At 36.3% G+C, this 23,089-nt stretch overlaps 1 protein-coding gene across 1 annotated transcript in view; it reads right to left on the bottom strand.

Moving 5' to 3' along the window:
• Positions 1-7,144: 7,144 nt before the first annotated feature.
• Positions 7,145-23,089, bottom strand: part of LOC110018919 (probable E3 ubiquitin-protein ligase RHG1A) — a 19,359-nt gene continuing 3,414 nt past the window's right edge. Inside the window, exons 3-5 of the mRNA XM_020716397.1 lie at positions 15,294-15,389; positions 15,049-15,195; positions 7,145-7,528 (exon numbers count right to left, since the gene is read on the bottom strand). Coding sequence (XP_020572056.1) covers positions 7,397-7,528; positions 15,049-15,195; positions 15,294-15,389 — 375 coding nt within the window. The 3' untranslated portion in view covers positions 7,145-7,396. The remainder of the gene's footprint in view (positions 7,529-15,048; positions 15,196-15,293; positions 15,390-23,089) is intronic.

Below are 23,089 nucleotides of genomic sequence, written 5' to 3'. Positions count from 1 at the left end.
TCACTCCTGATATTTATTGCCTTAAATTTAGGATTCAGTAAATCTGATAAGATTTAGTAAATCCAATACTTTTTTTTATTTTGAAGCAAATGTCAAACCTCGAGATTACCATCTAATCCGTAATAAATCTAAATTTACAGAATTAAGAGCCCCTATTTTTTAAGGAAAAAATAGATAATTACATAGATGGCACTGGAAATTAACTTATTTAGCATATGAGATCTAGCAAAAATAAAACTAACTTGGAGGTAGTTTTGTAAATAGCAATGTTTGGAGAGCCTATTCTTTAAACAAAAATCCACGATAGGGACCGGCATAATCCATGGCGATGAGAGCGATGTTCATCTCATCCGGCGCAAGAAGCGACGTGAACGATCGTTCTTTCAACATGCCTACATGTGAAGTTTGGATGTTCTCAAAAAACAATGAGCATTAATGAAAATATTTCTTTGTTCGGTTTCACTGAATAAGCGAAATTTTAGGGATGTAAAATATGATCAAATTTTCAAACAGATTTTAGATTTTGGGGAAGGAATATAATTGAGTTTAAAATATTATGTACCGATCGCTTGGCGTATATACCCAAAATGTCTGCATGAAACTCAAAGAGAATGAACGACTAAGATGAAAAGGGTCTTTTTTTTTTTTTAGGTAAGCAATCGATCGAGGATTTAAGGATGAGCATGAAGTTGCGTCTCTAAACTCGGGATAGGTTCAAACTTCAGAAATGGTTCTTTGCTTTGTAGAGGCAAGGCCCGCCGAAAGTGAGGTGTCAATTAGCCCGACAACGAGTCTTGTTGGATATCCCGCGTGAGTTGCGACAAAATCTATTTAAGACCTTGCAAGATTCATAAATTCGGCCAAGGTGAAGAACTAACTAGGTAGGCGAGACACGAGCCCTGTAAGACTCGAGCCAAACAAAAAATGATCAACGACTCACTACGAAAAAAGCTGGCCGATCACATTCGACCGACCAACCCCACATCCTGACCGAACAATCAGCTCACAACCAACAGTGCCAAAAGAAACAAGTAAGGTCACCATACGATCAAACACCTCAACCGACCAACGTGTCTCTAGAGGGCACAGATGTCACCTCAGTTGATTGACTTCAATTCATCCAACCGGTCAATTAACGCCAATGTTGAAATTCATATTGTAATACAAATATGATCTAAAATCTATACAATCAATTAAAGCCTTAATTGCAATAAGAATGGTTTTGATAACCATTTTCTCTTTTTTATAATTGTACAAAACATGTATCTATAAGTACGGGGGCAAAAATACGAATAAAGAGACATTTTCCCTCGAATCTTCTTATAAAGATCTCAAGCTTATTTTAATCTCTCTTCTTTCTCTTCTTCACTCAACTCTAACTCTCAAAATGTGATTCAAAAATGACAAACTAGGATCCAACACTTGGGCTGCAAAAAAAATTTGTAGTTTGCGAACATTTTGTATTCAACTTGTTAAGTAGCTCCTATTTGGATCATTTGTTAAACAGTGAGTTGAGCACGAATTAAGGTTTTAGCTCGAATTATAAAGATGCGAATATGAGCAACTCTTTGTTTGATTGTGTTCGGTTCGTTTAAGCTCGAAATAAGAAAACCGTATATATTATTTATATGATGATTTATTATATATATTTAAATCTAAATTTAAATCAGCAAAACTTGTGCTCTCATGTAGTTTTGCATCTTTTATTGATAGAAATAATGAATATTCGAATTCAATACTTTACATCTATTTTTTTATTAAATTTTAATGAGTCAATTTCGAATCGAACACGAACAAAAATATATAAATCGTTCCAAACACAAACACACAGTTCACAAGTAATTTCAAACACGAGTCAATTTTAAAAAGAATTAATTTCGAACGAGTCAAACACGAGCCAAGTCTGAGCTCACTCAGACTTAACTAGTTTACAGCTCTACTGATCACCTGTGTGGGTAGCCAACCTCTTATTTTCTATTTTTTATTTAAAATTTAAAATCTTAAGCATTTTGTAAAATAGAATTAATATTTAAATGTATGATTTCCCGCTGCAATATTCATGATAAGACACCTTAATATATATATAATCAATAATTTTTTTTTATTATTTTTTAGTTGTTTTTTTTTTGGGCAGATAACATAATTTAAATTATTTTTGGCAGTTGACGATTTGTGTATATACATTTTTGAATATTTATTAAGTTAGTATTAATTTTGTTCTTTAGTTCTATTTGATTATTTTTTTAGATAAATATATGTTTTTTTGTATCATGAAAAATTTATTCATATTAGGGCATTTACACAGAGAGTAGGGCTGCCAAAATGACTTGTTGTTCGTGAACAGCTCGTGTTCGGTTTGTTAAGAAGCTCGTGTTCGGCTCGTTCGCTAAGTTAACGAGCCGAACACGAACAACACGAATAAATATTTGTTTGTTCGTGTTCGGCTCGTTTTGACTCAAAATACTACCAATCAATTACATATATATCTTTGATGAATAGTATTTTCAAAAAAATTAATTGACTACAAGGCTACAAAGATTTATAATCAATTAAAAGTATTAATGAAGAAAATAGAATAAAAATTATTAAATTAGATTCAAATTATGTTTTAAATCTTATCACAATTTTTATCATCTTATAGCTATGTGATTAGGGTTGTCAAAATGACTCTTTGTTATTAAACGGCTCGTGTTCGGCTCAGGTCGTAAAGCAAAGGAGCCGAACACGAACACACTTTTTGAGCTAAAAATATAAACGAGCCGAACACGAGCGAGCCTAACGGAGAGCGCACAATTCTTATGCATTTACGTAGCCACACTGAAACTTTTATATTTAACGACTTAAACACAAACACTCATATTCAAATTTTTATTATCACATAAAAAAAAATTATCATCACTGTTTTATAACTAAAAGTCACCATTTTCATATATAAGTTGAAAACATCAAATTATCATGGTGTGAGAATAGAAATTTACGTGTGAGACATGCAAATACATAAAAATTATGTGCTAGGTATGTAAATTTCTCTCTTAACGCATGTCCGTCAGGTGCCCGGTACTGACCATTGTCGAAGCATTTAATGCAATTAGTTATTTTTCTTAATTAAATATCTCAGTTTTCCTAATTTTGCTTCTACGTCTCCCGCTCGGCTTTATCACAAATCACAATCGAAGCCACGTAAGACGATGAGACCCAACACGCCGAGGCGAGGTCAACACACTTGACGTTGAGGTAATCAAAATTTTCAAGGGCTAGGATCTATAAAAGTTTAACAGACGCACCCATTTTTATATTAATATTAATATAAATAATATAAGTTCTTACGCAACGGTTTGTCATCATTTAAGTTGAGTTTTGGGAAAAGCAATTATGTGTTTATCGGAAAACACGGATCATGAAATTCGACCCGCTTTACGCGTTTAGTGTAAACAATTAACTGCATTTTCGGATAAACTACTCAAACTCAGTTTCAAAATGATGAGACGACGTTTTAAAACGTCGCCAAAGGGAATAAGCTGCCTCAAACAAAGCCTTAAGATGTGTTTGTAGCAACGATGCAGTGCCGCGATGCAGTCTTGTTTGTTTATTTTAGAAAGCTGCAAAGCTGTATTTTCTAATCTGATTTAATTAAGTAAGGTGTTGCTAACAAGCTATAATCTGATTTTTTTCAAAAAAAAAAAAATTGTAAAAATCACGGAAGCTTTTTAAACAATAGCTTCATAGAACAGACCTTTAATTTCACTTTCTAACCATAGCCAATTGTTTTCATGAGAAGATATTTAAATGAAAATATGATGCTTAAAGCTCTCATCAATAGCCTAAAAATCATTATCAACTTCACTACCAAAAACAATAACAGAATCATAATTTCAAATGAGAGGAGACAGTTTACCTCAAATTTATTACCAAGTCAATACTATAATCCTACAAATAAGATCAATGCATGCTTTTCGAGGCTTTTTTGTGTGTGTGTGTGTGATAAATTAGTCCTCACAACTGATATTCTACTAACAACATTAGCTGGGAGTGGTGGAGGCTACAGTGCCAGCTTTGGGAGTGGGAGAGAGTAACGACAGCAGTTTTGGGAGTTAAGGCTGGTTATGGCAGCAGATTTGGATGTTGATAGAGAGTTATGGCAGCCACCTTAGGAATAGGGGTGCAGGGAAAGTCAGCAAGAAGCAAGGAGAGGAAGTGGAGGTAAACGTCGGAGAAGATAAATCGCCACCGGAGAGAGGGATACAACCGGAGCACCACCCTAACCATCATATACAACAATAAAAATGGAGAAGAGGACATCGGCGGATGTCCAAACAAAACTTCATATGAAGTCACAATAATCTAATTCAGCAAACACGCCGATTTATAATAGACGTATCATTAGCTTTTAAACTTTCAGACTAATAATAAATTTAATTACTGATTATCTAGCCAAATTTAATATCTATTTAATATCATACTCTTAGGAAATGATACCGGAGTTAACCCAAATCATAATAAAAATACAAATTTTATTGTTGAATTTGATCGTGATATCCTAAAATACTCTCAGTCACGAGTGTTTGGAGTCTGTCTCAATCGTATTCTCCTCTATCATGACCAAAATTGGTCTTATCAATGCTGCTCTGCTAGCAAGGGCGCCTATGATCTCGTGCTCCACCAAAAGAAGAAAGATTATATGTTTCCTATCCCTGGTGAAGGAATATGTGTTTCTGAATCTGTCCTAATGTCCTACGGTCAAATTGTCGTTGTCTTCCCAACAAAAAAGTGGTAGACATCCCTGGGGACCATGCCACACTACACCAGATCATGCGGTTGGCTCTTGATAGAAAACTCCACTAGGTACTTCCTGTCAATGATGACCCATTTTTCTTCTTCAGCCACGTCATAGAATAAGGTTGAGAGTGCCTTTGAGTCATGAGGCCCAACTTATCCATCATTTGCGTAGACGCCACATTTCTACTGCTTCCTTTATCGATAATGAGATTGTATGCATTCTTGTTCACGGTGCACTATTATAGAATACAATGTGACGAAGTCACTATGAATCTATTGTATCTTCGATCTGTAGGACACGTCGAACCATGAGTATCTTGCCCTCATCAGGTGAAAGATGATATACCTCACGCTATTCCTCAATTGTCTCCTCATCGCTAACCTCCTCCACAATGCCCTATTCGGTAAAAGACACAACTCAGCTCGTCAGACAGATAAAGGTGATGTGCACAAATTCATGGTATTTAAAGCATTTTTTGGCATGGACCGTAGTAGGCGTGATACTCTTCTCAAGTTTTCTTCACATTCGGGGTGACTCTACCCTATCCGAACTAGCTTCTCAACTCCCTGGGGCCTGCTCTTACTAGTTTTTCCAACTGTGTGTGGTTGCCTAGCTGATGATGGTTTTCTGCTTTGCTTCTGTTGTCTTTCACTTTCAATGCTAAGGTCTGGACATCCGCAAGTAACCAATAAGCTGCAACTGCACCACATTTCTAATAGTGGGCTTCGGACCTCCCAGATAATGGGCTATGTTGTGTTCCTCTAGCTTGACCAAATCACAATTCATCTGCAACTAGTTAAACTATGTCGTAAACTCCACTGATATGTCTCTCTACTGAAGGTGGTGAAGTCTCAGAAACATTTCCTAGTGGTAGTATGACGGGAGATATTTCCTCTGCTTCACTCTATTCATCTTTTTTCCACTAGAAGATCTTATCATTGTCTTCTCTTTTCCTCTGCCTCTGCAAGTTGTCCCACCACAAGGAGACACTCTTTTTCAAGTTGATAGCTCCACTCTTTCTCAATTTGATAGCTGAAAGCTTCACCCTTTTATCATTTGACACCACTTTGTACTCAAAGATTCTCTCAACTGATTGTACTGATTTGATAAAATCATATGGATTCATAAATCCATAGAACTCTGGTAGATCCACTTTATTTTGAAATCTTTGTGTCCTCCGAATAATCTCTCCACTCTAGGCCTCCTATGATACTAGATTCCAAAACACTGTGGTCTATTTTCTTCATCACTGAAATCCTCCTTATGATACGAGAATTCTCGTCCCGTTCGCCTCTTCAAATTTCCTTGTCACCATCAAGGATAAGTCCCCAAAGGTTTCATCCTCAATGTCCGCAAATCTCCACTGAATTGATGGATCTCGCGTTCCATCTCTTCACGGGTACGCTCATGCATGAATCTCCTTGGTGACATAGCTAGGGTTTAGAGTTGGGAGGTGAAAGAGGGTGCAAAAATTAATTTATGGTTGTTAGTTTTAAATATCAACAAGATGAATTTATGGTTATATCAAAGTATGACTATGGTTTGGAAATAAGAAAAAAAAAATTAGTTGAGGGATAAAACGTATGTTAGGAAACCCTAGGATGGGACTAGGATTGATTTATCTCTGATACTAAATGATACCGTGATTAACTCAACTCATAATATAAATGCAAATTTTATTGCAGAATTCAATAGGGTTACAAACAAAGACACTGGAAGCAGGAAAATAAAGACACAAACACAAACTAGGGGGTAGATTGGAGCGGTGGTGCCGCAATTGGGGGATGTAGAGGTTATGATGGGTTGTAGGAGGAAGACACGACAGGCTGACTGCTGGTGAGAGGGGTTGGATAGGTTGAAGGTAGGCTGCAGGGTAGCAGCAGGGAGGCCTGGGGCTGGAGGTTTGGGAATTCTAGCAGGGACAATGAACTTTGAAGGGGTTTAGAACAGAAATTGTGTAGTGGGGAGAGGTTACGGGAGTGAGAGTGTGGTGGGGCTGCTGGGAGAGCTGGTGGCAATATAGAAAGATTGAAGGAGAGGTTACTGCAGTGGGAAACAGGTTTTGGACGGCAACAGCAAGGGAGGAGGGCAGGGACTTTGTAGAGAAGGGTAGAACGGCTGCAGGAAAGCAATTGGGTGGGCTGAGGGCAGGATGCCGGGAAGGGGAGGGGAAGAGGGGAGAAATTAAGGAAGAAACACACCATCTCAGTCGGGTTGCAGCCAGAGCACATTTTCACCGTCAGATACAGCCCTAGGAGAGAAAAGAGGGGCGTCGGCAACTGTCCAGACATAATTAACAAAAATTGAGCCCAAAGCAAGCAAATAATAAATATATAATGGAAGATAAAATAGGGAGGGAGGCCCCTTCCCTTTGGGCAGCAAACAGAAAAGGAAATGGAGTATGGGTGGCGAACCCAGGTAAAGACAACTTTTCTTAATCCTAAAAAAGATACGAACAATATGCGTGCATTAGCTCATCAATTCATCCATCTAAAATGGTTTAATTTTCTGCAAAATAAAATAACAAACAACGAATTGATTGAATGCTTATCTATAAGATAGCAGCTTTACATGATGAAGAAGATTGATGGGGAGGTCAGGCGGAATTATGCGGGTGAATCAGGTTTTCGTGACACTGGTCTTGCACACAGGGCATGCGTTCTTCTGAAGAAGCCACTTCTTTATGCAGTAAGGGTGATAACTATGGCCACACCCCAGCTTTCCCACTTCAATATTCATTTCAAATTCCTCCTGAACAAAACAAAAAAGACAAGAAAACTTTACATACACCACACAATTCTTATGTATTACATATATGTACCACCCAAAGTTTGATATTTATATTTTTATCATACCTTGGTGTCATAAACCTATGCATGGAAAAGATGTATTTCACATTTCAAAGATAGTAATTGTGATGCTTATATTGTGATGTTAAAGATTTGAGAGGTGTGCATGTAGATATGATTTTTTTAGGAGTTATAAACATAAATAGCTAAAAATTGTGTGGTATATATGTAAATGCCCTAATAAACAATGAAAATTCTGCTGCCCAAAGTGTCGACATTTGGTTTGACAATTTTTAAGAAAAACAACTTTTTTTGGGGGAAGATTTACATACAGAAACTGAAATCTTATGTATTTACTTATCTAACACCTAAACTTCAATTTTGACATAGATGCCACTTTACTATGCATGAATAGATGTATTTATCTTTTTAAAAGTTAAAATAGTGAAATTTTTCACGTGATATCGAAGATTTAGGTGGCATAAATCTAAAAAAGCAAAGTTTAGATGTTTGATATGTAAATACATAGGAATTGGTTGGTATCTAAGTGTTGAATCATTTTGGAATGCGAATAACTGTAAAATTAGTCAACTCATATAATCTGGGAGACAACTTACAAAAAAAAAAGGGAACTATTGACCTCACTTCTGGTTAGCACTTCATTCCCCTAAAATATTTAAAACAAACTTAAAATAAAACATGCAAAATATAAATAAAATAAAATTAACTTCAATCAAACACTAAAGTTGGGCTGAAATGCAGCTCAACAAAGAAATATTTTGAAATTATCGTTTTATGCTCGATAATTATTGTTTCCAACATGAATTATTATAGTGTTTGGAATTTCATGCTATAAGCTACATTTGATTCATTATTAATGTATGAATAGCATAAAATAAGTTTCAGTGGCTACCAAATTATTTTTTATGTGAAGTTTTTGTGTGGCGAGCTTTCATGCATGAAAATTCATCCCATGTAAAATTTTTCAACTGAATGTCGCTTTGCAAAACAATCATCATGAATGCGTTCAGATAGTTAAAATTTTTCAAACGAGCCCCTCCACGTCTAAATTATATTGTCTTGAAGTTCATTTAGCCTACAATAATTTGTATGATAATTTAGATAATTTGGATGATAATTATGATTTCACCCTCGAAATGAGCTCAAATAAATTTCAAACTCAAAATATAATCAAATTGTGTTGAAAGCACTGAAATTAAACAATTTGAATCTCATCTAAAGTTTCATAAAAAAAATCAAAATTTTCTTCTTCTAGGTGAGGCCCACACTTCGACCCGAATTTACATGAGATGGGGGCCACTTTGACCAAAACAATCGCCACCATTGTGTTCTCCTTATTTTTCTCTATCAAATGAACTAAGAAACTATACATACCAAGCTCTCAGTTCTCCTCCGAAAACACTCCCAAAACAACACATAATGAGGGCCGCGCCTTTGCACCGTAAAAGTGGCGCCTAGGCACCACTTCTGTTCTCCTACAATCTACACAACAAGGTGCTAGTCATTGGGCCTTAGGGTTGTGCCTCACTTTCACATACCATTCATCGCGTTGCTGCGTCGCTCAGTGATCCGTGGAGCTCTAACAGTCGATGGAAGCACAACTGTTGATCTTTGCTAATCGGCGGTCCTCAGAATTGATCCGTAGGAGGCAACCGCTCCTGTCAGCAGCTATGCCGCTCCCAGATGCCTGTAAATAGGCCCCCTACTCCTCCCCTTATTCTTGCGACTCTTCCTCTCCTCCTTCTCCCTCCTCCTCTCTTGTGGTGCTCCGATCAATCTCTTTTCCTTGCAATGCCCTTGATGGCGTGCTTGTCGGTTTGGTAAGTCTCTTTCCTCCTTTTAACTTCATTTCTTTATCTTATTTTATCTATTCTATTTAACAAACAACAACAAGCTTTTATCTCACTAAGTGAGGTCGGCTACATGAATCTTTTTTCTCCATTGCAACCTTTTAATCGTCATATTTTCATGTAATTCTAATAGATTAAGATTATTTTTTATACAATTAGTCCAAGTCTTTTTAGGTCTACCTCTATCTTAACATAAGTCAAATCTAAAACATCTACTCTCCTAACTGGACCATCAAATGGTCGACATTTAATGTGATCGAACCATCTATGATGATTCTGTAATCTTGTCCGCCACCGGAACTATACCATCACTATCACAGATATATTCATTTCGCATTTTGTCCAAGTGTCAAGCCACTCATCCACCTAAACATTCTCATCTCAGCAACATTTAGTGTTTTATGCTCCTCTTTTAACGACCAACTTTCTACGTCATAGAGTATTGCAGGTCTCACCACCATCAAATAAAATTTTTCTTTAAGTCTAAGCAGTACTTTTCTATCACACAATAGGCCAGATGCAATCCTCCACTTCACCCAACCAACTTAAATTCTACCAATGACATCCTCATCTATATCACCATCACTTAGAATAATAAACTCGAGATATATAAAATGTTCACACAATAAGTTTTAGATCTACACAAGAAGAATATTGTCAGTGAAAAACATGCACCCAAGGTACATCTGGTTGTAAATATCCAGTGAGAGCATCCATAACTAAAGCAAAAGGATATGAGCTTAAGCCGATCCTTGATGTAATTCAACTGAAATAGGAAAATACATGGACAATCCCCCTTCTGTTCGAACACAAGTAATGACTTACATATAAGTCATATCAAAGTTTTTCTTCTCTAGAACTCTCCAAAGGACTTCTCTTGGAACCTTATCATAAGTTTTTTTTAAATCAACAAAAATCATATGTATATCCTTCTTACTCTCTCTGTACTCCATCAAACCTCTCAATAAATGTGTAACTTACATAGTAGACCTGGCCGACATAAATCCAAACTGATTATGAGAAATCGTTATATCAAGTTTTAATTTATTTTCAATTACCCTCTCCCATAATTTTAAAGTATTACACATCAACTTAATTTGTCTATGATTTGCACACTTTTGTGTATCCCTTTATTCTTAAAAATGGGGACCAAAATACTCTTCCTCCACTCTCAGGCATATTTTTAGTTTTTAAAATAATATTAAGAAGTTTAGTAAGTCAAGAAACTCTCAAAGCTCCTAAGTATTTCCACACTTCAATTGGGATATCATCAGATACTACTGATTTTCTACCATTGGTTTTCTTTAAAGTCTGATCAACTTCTTTATTACTAATACCACTTCTTTTATTTTATCTTTTCTTGCACATTATTATTCCACCACCAACTATTTTTTCTTTTAATCCACCAAATATATATTTTGTCACTTGTTTAATAGTGTTTTTTACTTTATCCCACATAGTTACCTTCATGAACATCTCATATCTTGAAATCTTGAAGTTTACTCATAAAAGTAATTTGATATGCGTTTTCAGATGCCTCATCTAATTCTATAATAATATTTCATTGTATTTTTTATCTTAGAACTCTTCATCTTAAAATTCGGTATTAATAACGGATGTTAAGTACTTCAATTTTCACTTATAAATGACCTTACAAACTTTACATTTTCGACGATCTCTTTTTATCATAAGAAAATAATCAATTTGTATTTTATTAGATACATTCTTATGAGTAATAAAATATTCATATCTTTTTCTATATAAAATATTAACATTAATAAAAATCATACGCTAAAACAAAATCTAATATGATTCTACATTTTTCATTAATCACTCCAAAATCGTAGCCACCATGAATATCTCTAAAATTTTTTACCATTCTACAAACATGTCTATTTAAATCTCCTTTCATAAAATTTTTTTCTTCAAGATGTATCATTTGTATTAATTCTTTTAGGTCATTCTAAAATTTTTCTTTTGAACTTATATTTAAACCTACAAGAGGAGAGCATAAACACTTACAAGATTAAAAATCATAGTACCAAAAACAATCTTTAGAGCTATAATTTTATCTATAATACTACTAAGGTTTACAACATTATCTTTCAAATTATTATCTATAATTACACCTATATCATTTCTAGTGCAACTCCTACTTGAATTCTAAAGTTTAAAACCTAAGCTATCAATCTCCTTAGTTTTTTCTCCAAATCATTCAGTTTTTTAATTATAAAAGATATTTATCTTCTAATAAACCATAACATCTATTAATTTCATTAAAATATCAATAAGAATACATATATTCCAAGATTTTATCCTAATATTAATTTCATGGACTAACTCTTTTTGTCCACATCCGTTCGTAATATGAAAACTCTTATTTGACATTACACCCAGACTTTGGTGTAGCGGTCATTGCATATTTTCACTATATTAATGTTATACAACACTTCGCTTCTAAGAAAAACCTTAATATTTACACAAGAAATTAAAAGGTTCATGTCATGATTTTTTGACAAAAAATTTATGTTGGTTGTCAGCTACATAACATAACCCTCCACTTTTCGCATCCAAGAATTGAAACCTGACAAATATAGTGTTATATTTATTTTATTTAAGTTAATTAATTAGATGAATTAATTAGGTTAGGATCGGGTTTGGCAACTCGAACCAGACCCGAACCCAACCTAACCTGAACCAAACCCTAACACAACCCGACCTGACCCGAACCCAACCTGGCCAGACCAAACACGATCCTAACCCGACCCGACCCTAACCCAACTTGACCCAAACTTAACCGAACCAAATCTAGCCCAAACTAGCAAAACCTAACCTAGTAGAACCCAACCCAACCAAACTCAAACTAGCCCGACCCAACTTAACACATCCTGGCCCGACCTGGTCCAACCTAGCCCGACTCAACTCAACCTGGCCCAACATAGCCTGACTCAATCTAACCCAACCTAGCCCAATCTAGCCAAGCCTAGCTAACCTAACCTAGCCCAACCTAGCCTGAACCAACCTAACCCAACCTAGCCCAACTTAGTCTGACCTAACCTCCGCAGACCAACCTAGCCCAACCTAATCCAAACCCAACCCAAACCCAACCCAACCCAATCTAGCCCAACCTAGCCCAATCTAACCTAATCTAACCCAACCAAACCTAGCCTAGCCTTAGCTAACCATAGCTGACACTAGCTAACCTTAGCTGACCCTAGCTGAACTTAGCTACATCCAACCCAACCCTAGCCCAAGTCTTGAGCCTAACTTAATTAAATTCATGTTTCATCCAAATCATATTTCATGTATAATCAAATTCATGTTTCATGTTTTATGTATAGTTCAATCATGTTTCATATTCTTCGTATATCATCTATAGTTCTTCATAAATGTTAAAAAAATGATAAAAGAAAAGGAGGGAAACCTCTCATATAGGTTCTTCTCATGAATATTTTAATAAAATCTATTATTTGCAAAATCTTTAAACCTAGAAGAACTTTGATTTTCACCATGACCGATAACCTATGAATCAAAACAACCTACGAACTAAATACCAAATCCTAAGAAAAAAAATCTAAAATCCACCAACTTAAAAATTGAGAAGCAATCCTAGATAGATCCGACGCAAATCTTAGGTTAGCCAACATAACACATTACCTAAATTAGATCAGTCTAGAAGCCTAGGTTAGTTTACTAGGTACTCGAAGCTAGAATTAAGGACTATGACTTATAAAACGAACAGTTTTACCCCCTAAAACTGTGTAAGTACCCTAGGACGAAATAAAACATGGTTGTTGAATAAGGCATCATTAAATACTTTTAACTAAGAAAACCCTTCATTTGCTATTGCTATGACGCTAAGTGGAGATTTCAAGTTATAAGGTTAGTCCATGGTTGAAAAATACCAATGCACCCGAAATAATGAAAAGTCATGGGCATCTTGATCGGGAAAATTATTCTCAAAATTTAAGCTAGTACACCCGTTTAGGCTCCTTGCAGAGTTGGGCTAGCTAAGATTTTCACATATCTAGAAATCTTTCTAATCGGATGCTACCCTTTAGTTTAGGGATCTCTTTCAACTCAAACTAATCCTAGCTCAAAATTTTCAATCAATCAAACACATTCAACATAACTTGAACTCTTTTGATCCCACCTTAACGTCAATTCAAAGTTCATTAATCATCAAATCTAAGTCTTTTGGGAAAACCGTCCTCTTTGGGATCGTCAAATCCTTCCTCTTGGGCCTTTTCATGACACATCGTCATTGGATTTGTAAGTCTCAACTTTTAAGCTTAATTTTTCTAATTTCAAACTTGGATCATTCTATTGCTTTGAAAGTCCGACCTTGAAATCCAAGTAACATAAGTCAATGTTTTAATTGAGAGTTTTTTTCTAGAGTTCACAACTTTAGAAATGTAATTAACTATGAAAGTTTACCCTTACGGGGATACTAGATCGCATAATAAAATAAACCCTATCTTACATCTGTAAGATAGAGGAGAAGCTTGGTTCACATAGACTTATAAGTCTTAAAGGATTTTTCAACATCTAAATGATTTGATTCATTTCTAAGATAATCTTTCTTCTCATCAAGAAAGTATATTATTCTTTAAATGTCATATCGGATCATTTATACAAAAATTTTTTCAAGCTCTATAGTGAACACACATCATCAACCCACAATAACAATCAAAAAAATTTTCACCAGGAAGAAGCTGAAGATTTCCTTAGACAGTGTTTTTTTAGGGCCCAGGAATAGGGGTGTCTCCCTCTTCCATTTTTATTCTTATTTATATGTGATGTAGCTTATGTACCTACGCAGGGCTCTAAAGAATGAAATATAAAACTAGATTGAAGGTCGTATAGTACGAAGTCTGAGCAGACTCGCTATCAACAAGATTGCTGGTGTGGATTGTTATGTTGTTAATAAATGACGATAAGCATGCCAACAGATTGAAGTTCTTTTTTTGCCTGGAAGAACTACCCGTTGAGCTAAATGATGTAGCCAGATAGTTGTTGACGGGTTTGGTGGGAAGATCCAACTAGTTCATGCGAGCATGGAATAAGAACTCAGTCAATGTGAAAAACTTGATAGAAGGAGCTTGCTTGAAGGCTTAAGCTTAGCGACTCTTCATAGGAACTCACAGGAATGCTGAATTGCTTTGGAGGTACTCGCGAGATCCTTCTGAGAGGCAAGGACTTTTGTAGCTTATCACTTCCAAAGGTACGGTTAATGACTAAGATTGGCATGGTCAGCACCCAACCATTAAATTCATAGCTGACGGGCTCAAACCATTAAGCCCATAAGACCCATTTAGTATTTGGGATTTCATATTACTTGTAAACGCCCCTCTTTTCTTAAGTTATCTCATCAATTTCAGTGCTATAACTATGTGCTAAATCATCAATTTGACACTCACATTCAATAAATCTAATCGATGTTTCAATTTTGATTCACATGGCAAAATGTAAATGCTATGTCGTGCGAAAGTTATCAGGACACAATGCACAAAATTCATTACGTTTTTAGCTTAAATGCACTAAAGGTTAGATTGGAAGGCACTGAAACTACAGTGTGATGAATCTGAGGGAGTTGGAATAGAGAACGAACTTGACAAATGCTGCATTTTCGATCAGTAACATTAGAGAAAAGTCTGTCAAACATTGTGTGCTTCGCTTTTCTAATACTACATGCAATTTCTTCTTCCATCAATCCAGTGCTAACATGTCCTATCTTATCGCCAAGCTCAAGAAGCTCCTGCAAAATGAAAAATCTGGTGACATCGTCTTGCTCTATAAGTAGAAAACTGAGACAAAAAGAGCAGAGAAACAAAGAGGAAAGTTGAGATAAAATACCTCATATGTCATGTTGTCTACATCAAGTCGCCAATGCCTGTATTGATCAAATGAATCCCCTCGTCCAAAGGAGATTCTATTTTCAAGCAACATAATCTGCTTGAAATTGGTGTGTTAGATAAATTTATATGCAATAAAGGTGATTTTCAAAGCAGGATAATGCTAAATATCGGAAAATTATTGCTTCCTTAGATAATATTCTCCTAATATGGCATATAATCCCTCACACCGGCAAAGTCTAGATTGAGATTTGGCTATTAGGAGGGAATAATCTGAGAGAATATTGTATTTATTTTGTGAGATAGTTGAGATTTTCTAATTTCTTACATGTGACGTAGGTGAAGCTTCTATGTTTATGTATTCTCTCAACTATAGCCGTTGGTGATGTCACAAGAGCTCATGCAAAAGGCACCCTGCAACAGCATAGAGGGATAAATTTGGGAGCAAGTAGTTGTGACCTTTTTCACCTACCTAGTATTGATGATGGTGATGTTTTAGCCTTGAGAAGTTGTAGAAGAATGTCACGACTCAGCCTGGGGCTTAAAATTAACCAAGGTGGGAATACATGGTGAAATGGTCTAATTAAATTCCTATATTTCTAATCCTATAATTAACAGTTTACTATAAAAAATTTAATTGAAAGAGCCACTAAAGAAAATAAGAAAAAATATAATCAACACAAAAGAACTAGTAAAAAATTAACAAAACAAAAACATCACTTTCACCAACGGATGAGTATTCCTCTCAAACTCATCCAAGAAAAGATAGTGTACTTACCACCATGCTATATTGGGAGGAAAAAAACAAGAATAATTTCACTTCTTTTAAAAAGTAGTGTAATGTATCTAATAGGAACTTCGACAGAAACTAGGCAAAATAAAATATTTTTATTTCACTAACACTAAAAAAGACAACCCCAATACATAAACATAAACTACAATTCAAGAGGCAAGTGATCTCTTTCAAACCCTAACACCTATAATTTGAGTAGGCGATCTCTTCCAACCCCTAACCCAAAGATTCATGAGGACAATCACATATATCAATAACCCTAAATATATTAGCCCTATTTATATCCCACAATAATAACTAAGAAATGACTAAATTATTTTTTAGACTTATGCCTAGCACAAGTTTTCAAACTATTTTGGCGGGCTCGATGTGAACTCAATAGAGCACGAGGCAGACGGTATCATAAACGCCAGTCTAACAGTATCTCAGGAATTTATTGCTATATATAGGCTTTTTATTAAAAAACAAGTCATAGGAATCCAAAGTGACATAAAAATTTTAAGAAAAATAATAAAAAAAATTATATAAATATTTGTCTCTTTTACTTTTCATCGCATCATGTCATAACCAAATTTTGATCTTTATTTCTTGAATTTTCTCTTTCCTCCGTCCATGGATGAAGGTCCCTCTCCTCCACTTCCATGCATATTAAAAAGGCAATAAGAAATAATGACAGTATCCTTATCATCACACATGGAAAAAAAAACAATTTTCATAAGAATTACATAGAAAAGTAGTGTTAATCATGCAAAATTTCTATTTAGCCCAAAATAACTTCCCCATGAAATTATAAGGTGAAGTAGGACAAGCTTATGAAAATAATTTTTTTATTTTATTTTAAGCAAGGCTATGTATTATTTTCTTCTTCTCAAAGCTCTTGTATTTTATCTATGTGATACATGACGTTGCCTCCCCTGTTTTATCAATTTAGTAACTTTGATTTATTTCATATCTTATACGAACAATATATCCATATAACCCTCTTAAAGGTACATGTAACTTTCAATCAATATGCAGTCATGAAAGTAGGTAGATCTCACCAGACCACAAAAATTTGTGTCGTTGTGAGCTTCCTTTGCTGCGTTTGCTTTCTTAGTCTTCATATGGATTTTACTTTGTTTGCTATTATTATTATTCCTGACAGCCCTTACTTTGGCTTTGGTTGAGAAAATTTACACCTTTAAGCATGGAGTAAAGTCGATAAGTTCAGAAATTTGGGTTTAAAAAGATGTAGATAAAAGACTATTATACCACAGAAAGCTCCATAAACCATTAAACAAAATAAAGCTGTAGATCATTCATAAAGAGAAGTGGGAGTTAACGGACAAATAAAAATAAGAATTATTCATCTATCACGCATAAAAAGGGCAGCGTCTTTTATCCTCAATGAGACCATTATAGCAGATGTAATGAAGGCACTCTCTAAAACCCTCCATAGCCCACAAAGTGTACATAATGAGAAAATTTGTAAATATTATGGTGTCAATAAGAGATCCAGTCAATGAGCATATCAACGAGTTCAACAAAATCATGATAGCTCTCCCCAAAGTTTCAGTATAGCTTCCCTTGATAAAAAATGACCAAAGAAACTCACCAATGTCCATGAGGATAAAGCCAAAACCTTAGTTGATGTTGGTTATTAATATTAAACTCTTATACATTTCATCAAGAGAGAATCCACGTCAAGAGACTCACATGCATACCAAGAAACCCTAGCCAAGCCCAAGTTACTCACGCAACTGCAATCAAGAGATTGCCATGACGTCATCATATCTAGCTTAAAAACCCAAGCAAGTGATCCTCCTGTTATAGCCACATCAAGCATTAAAGCAAGGGATAAAATAACACAGAAAATGTGATCATTTGATTTTACAAACTCTAAGGATGAACATGTGATGAATCATGATTTGTCAATGAATCTCACCCCAAGGGTTAGAGCGTAAGAAATGAGAGAGACGGAGATAAATGAATAGAAAGTGAACAGTAAAATATCTTGTATTCAAGTCATTTCTCATAAAACGATCCCCTATTTATATGGAAGATGGTACAATATTTGATACTACATTTCTGCCCCAGCTTTAGTGGGGTTGTTATAGGATATTCCAGGTAATTAATATGTATGAGTCTATTGCTCGGCTGCTCTATGACTTGGTCAACTGTGCTAGCATGACTTAGGCTTAGCAAAGCCGATTCATTTGGCTGGGCTAAGTCGATGCAATCGATCGAAATAACTAATTTGGTCCGCTAGACATTGTCGGTCGGTTTATGTAGCCTGACTATCAACCATTGATCCCTAGATGAGGAGCTCATGTATGCAAAATGAGACTACTATCAAAAGAGTGTGAATCACCGTAACTCAATAGATAGATCATTCTTTAACAAGGGAGCCCTTTGGGATGACTGTGAAACTTCATTGCATTATCAGATCTTAGTCCCAGATGAGGAACCTTAAGGACGTCCGTGAGACGGCTGATGATGATGAACAACTGGATTCTTTTCTTGGGTCGGATATGTCGGGAGGAAGGTTGATGCCTTCGCTCTGCTTTTTAGATAGAGCGCTTATATGTCTTGCTCTAGTCCGATGGGCTCGAACTCAGAATGTTCTTTTTATCCTTCTCTTGGTATGGTTAGCCTTCGTCCCTGGCTCGGATAAGTGGGGTCACTTGGTCTCCTATCAGCGAGCCTCCTTTGTTGTACTTCCTTCCTTCTGGATCGTTGGACCTACTTGGGATTAGTGTTAGCACATTCTTGATGCACAATTGTATACATACTTGGTGGAATAAAGGCTTCTTGTTGTTGTACGGATGTACATGTATACGACGACTTTTCTAGATCTTTACAAAATAAGAAGATTGAATGAAAAAAATTGAAACCATTCCTAATGCAACGTAGATGCCACAAGAGCTGTGATTCCTAGGATTTTCTAATTAACATGCTAAATGAGGTGTTCAATTTAAGTCATTCTACTTCCCATGCGATCCTCATCCAGATCCAAATAAAATATATTCAAGGTGTATAAATCCCATGCAATGCTATTTGCATGATAGCATAATATGCAATACCCATCCTACCAAATATAATAGCATTAAGAAAAACATAATAATAAAGCTAAAGTTCTCTAGCTGCTACATTTATTTAGGAAGCAAGTTATTATTCTTAAAACTTAAGTTAACAAAAATAAGAAGAGACTTTCAGTCTTGAGGGCTATGAAGCCACCTTCAGTTTGGCTTTTCCTTTAACAACAACTGAATAATTATATAATTTATGGGATGATGAGCTAGAATATTACTTTTTACTTATAATAATATTATAATACAAGATAATAATTTGAAAGCTGATAAAAATGAAACTCACCATAACCCAAACAAACACATGAGTTTAATTTCCATGAATTGAGTTCCTACAAAACAAGCATAATATCATAGCAACTCAGTCCAATGTAACTCGCAAAATTACCTAAAATCAAAACACTCATCAGTGAAACAAACTGAAATATGGTAATTCCATGGACTAGATTGTGATTACAGTAACAAAACTATCACCATATATGCAATAACAGGATAAAAAGAATCTGCAAGATTTAATAGGTATGAACATAAATCAAACCCGGCAACTTCTAACACTCTTTAAGGATGAATCAAATACTCGATTCAATTCAGGGAAAAGTGCTTTCAAGTAGATGCACAAGGAGAGAGCAAGGTCATAAAGAGGTAAAAGGCAGTTTATCAAGAGAAATGAATGGCAGTTTGCCGACAAAGTGCTGTAGATATATCTCTCATTTCGTGATATCTATCTTCCATCTATCTCTTTTCTTTCTACAGCAACAGTCACTACTATCGGGGATCACTTGTATGATTGTAATCTATTCCCTATCTATGTGGAAGATGAAGAACCACAGCTTCATGAGAATTATTAAGATTTCTTATAATATTCGAAATTTCTCAGGCAATCTGGAAACCTTGCATTTCCGATATGAGTTAAACTTAAATCATGTATAAAATGACCAATAGGATTTTAGTTTAAACCTCCAAAGTTTCATATTGAGGTTAAGCGTAGAGTCATGGGGCCTAAATTTACAAATTTTAGAATTTTTACATTAACCTTGCACTTTCAAGTTGATAATATTGGATAAAAGATGATTAATGGATGTATGCAAGTTTTTAATTTATATGAACTTTTAATTTCAGTTGTCAAATATTTGATACCTTTAAAGATTAATAATGTATACAGACCAAAGAACACTAGCTCGATAATATGCTCTCTAGTTTATAGGGTAGAGATCACAAGCCTGAGTCCATCATGTTATCTTCTTTAAAGCTAAATACCCATTAAACCACTATACTGAATTCGATTTTTATATAGATTTGCGTCGTCATTATGTGTAAATGGCATCATGCTAATTATCTATAATTGACCATATATCTTATGTTCTATTACAATATTTGAGATTAAATTTTATCTGTTTATTCAAAAAAAAAGCTATAAAGGATATTTTTTTAATAAAATTTTTTACAATATTTTAATTGCTTTAACTAGAGTAATATTGCAAAATCTAGTGTTGTGCATCAGTGCATGAAAGAATCAACAACAATCAACAAAGATCTTTAAAAAAAAAAGGAAAGAGGAATTTTCTTCAAGTCTAACAAAATTGGAGAATGATGAGGGCGATAGAGAAGATTATGATTTAAAGGCTGATAATTATGAAAAGGTGAGGATACTTGATTTATGATGATGATGATTCTCGAAATAAAAAGTTTAGATTTTCATGGACATGAAACTTGTAAAAAGTTTTTCTTATTTTTTTATCCAGAGCTATCTAGCTTAGTTCTTTATCCTAATATTATGCATTGTTATAACTATTATTATTTTATTTGATTTTCTTTGTGTTATAATATTACTCTTAATTATGTTAATGACATACTTGTGATTTCCTAGCTTCTATGGTCTACTTGGGGGTTGGGGGGGCCTCATCTATTTATAAATGGATGAGGGAGAGGCTTGTAGGAGAGGGGGAATAAGACTACAAGGGAGAAGATAGACTTGTAGGGGGGAGAGACTACTACAAGGGAAGAAGATGGGCTTGTAGAAGGGAGAGACCACTACAAGGAGGAAGATAGAAAGAAGACCAAAAATACCAAGAAGAGGAAGGAAATTTGTCCAAGAAGAAGCAAAAAGGGAGAGGTTTCAAGAATTGAGGGAGAAGTCTTTGATCTTGTATTGAGGTAGTTTCGAGGGTGAGATGTCAAGAGGATTGGTCATTCCTCAATATAAAAGAAAGCTTTGTAATTCTTCTTTGCTTTAGTGGATTGATAGTTGATTCCCTCTGTGGATGTAGGTCTATGGACTGAACCACGTAATTGTTGTGTTCTTGTGTTTGTGTCCTTGTCACATTTTCTTCCTACAGTTTTCTTTTCCCTGTTTCTCCCCTCCTCTTTCGGCAACCCAGGTTCTTGAAGAGAAAGGGTAACAAGATCGCAACATGCAGGCAGGTGTTCGTTTCTTGGAGGCTCTGCAAGAACTGAAAGGCTGTCCAATTCTTTAAAGCTTTGCAGGTTCTTGGTGTTCTTGGTGATCAAGAGCTGCAGGAGTTCTTTGGAATTTTCTCTTGGTGTTTGGCGGGGCAAGAATTCATAACAATTGGCGCCGTCTGTCAGAATTTCAACCACGATAATGGCAACCGCCAAATTCGACATCAAGAAATTCACCGGGAAGAACGACTTCGGCCCAAGAAGAAGTTTTTCAGACGGTCGTTCGGAGCGATGACGACAGTTACGGGAACGCAGGTTCGGGCGAAGAAGACTGCATACAGGAGAAGGATTCGCGGTAGGGGGGCTTCGGTTCGGAATTGCGGACTTATCTGGTGACAAAAGAAGCCAGCTCAGCAATTTTTGCGTCAGGATCTGCTTGCGAACAGAGGCTTCTGCAGTTCTGCGGACAGGCGGAGCAGATCGGACCAGACAGCGACAGATTCGGAGAACCGGAGAGTTTTGCGCTACAGAAGGATTCACCTTGCGATTCTGCCAGAGAGGCTTCGGCGCGGGCTCAACAGAAGAGTTCGCGCAACAGGAGGTGCATCGCGGTAGGGTTCGCCAGGAATCCTGCGGGAGGAAATTTCGCGGGGGAGGAAGGGTTCGGTCTTTTCTTGAAAGCTAACGAAAGAAGTTTTTTCTTTCCTTGGTTCTTTGGCTGAAAGTAGAGGAACGCATCAAGGGGAGGAATATTTCTTGTGCGGATCCTTATTGGAAAAAGAAAAGGAATCTGAGGAATCTCCTGCAGCTGAAGAAAGGAAATATTGGATATTTCTTTGTTGTGGAATGAATGCATGAAGGAATATTCCCTCCTAATTTTCTTGGGAATTTCTTTTGCTGGAGGCTTTTGTGAGACAGGTGGTGCTCGACCAGCGGTGTTCGCAAGTTTGTCGCACGAGGAGTTACGGCAGGCACAGTTGCAGCAGGTGTTCGTAAGTTTGTCGCCGGAGTTGCGATAGGTGCAGTTGCTGCAGGAGTTCGCAAGTTTGTCGCAGGAATTACGGCAGGTGCAGTTGCGACAGGTGATGCTCGACGAGCGGTGTTCGCAAGTTTGTCGCACGAGGAGTTGAGACAGGTGCAGTTCCGGCAAGAGTTCGCAAGTTTGTAGCAGGAGTTGCGACAGGTGCAGTTGTGATAAGTGGTGTTGGACCAGCGGTGTTCGTAAGTTTGTCGCAGCAGTTGCGGCCGGTGCAGTTGCGACAGGTGGTGTTCGACCAGCGGAGTTCGCAAGTTTGTTGCAGGTAAAGTTGCGACAGATGCAGTTGTGACAAGTGGTGTTCGACCAACGGTGTTCGCAAGTTTTTCGCAGGAGTTGCGGCAGGTGCAGTTGCGACAGGAGGTGTGCCATGGCGACAGGAGGTGTTCGACCAGCGGTGTTCGCAAGTTTGTCGCAGGTTGCGACAGATGCAATTGCGACAAGTGGTGTTCGGCCAGCGGTGTTCGCAAGTTTGTCGCAAAAGCTGCGGCAGGGGGGGG

This window comes from Phalaenopsis equestris, unplaced genomic scaffold (assembly GCF_001263595.1).
Source record: "Phalaenopsis equestris unplaced genomic scaffold, ASM126359v1 Scaffold000036, whole genome shotgun sequence".
NCBI classification, from domain to species: Eukaryota; Viridiplantae; Streptophyta; class Magnoliopsida; order Asparagales; family Orchidaceae; genus Phalaenopsis; species Phalaenopsis equestris.
This window is presented reverse-complemented; position numbering and strand designations above follow the sequence as displayed.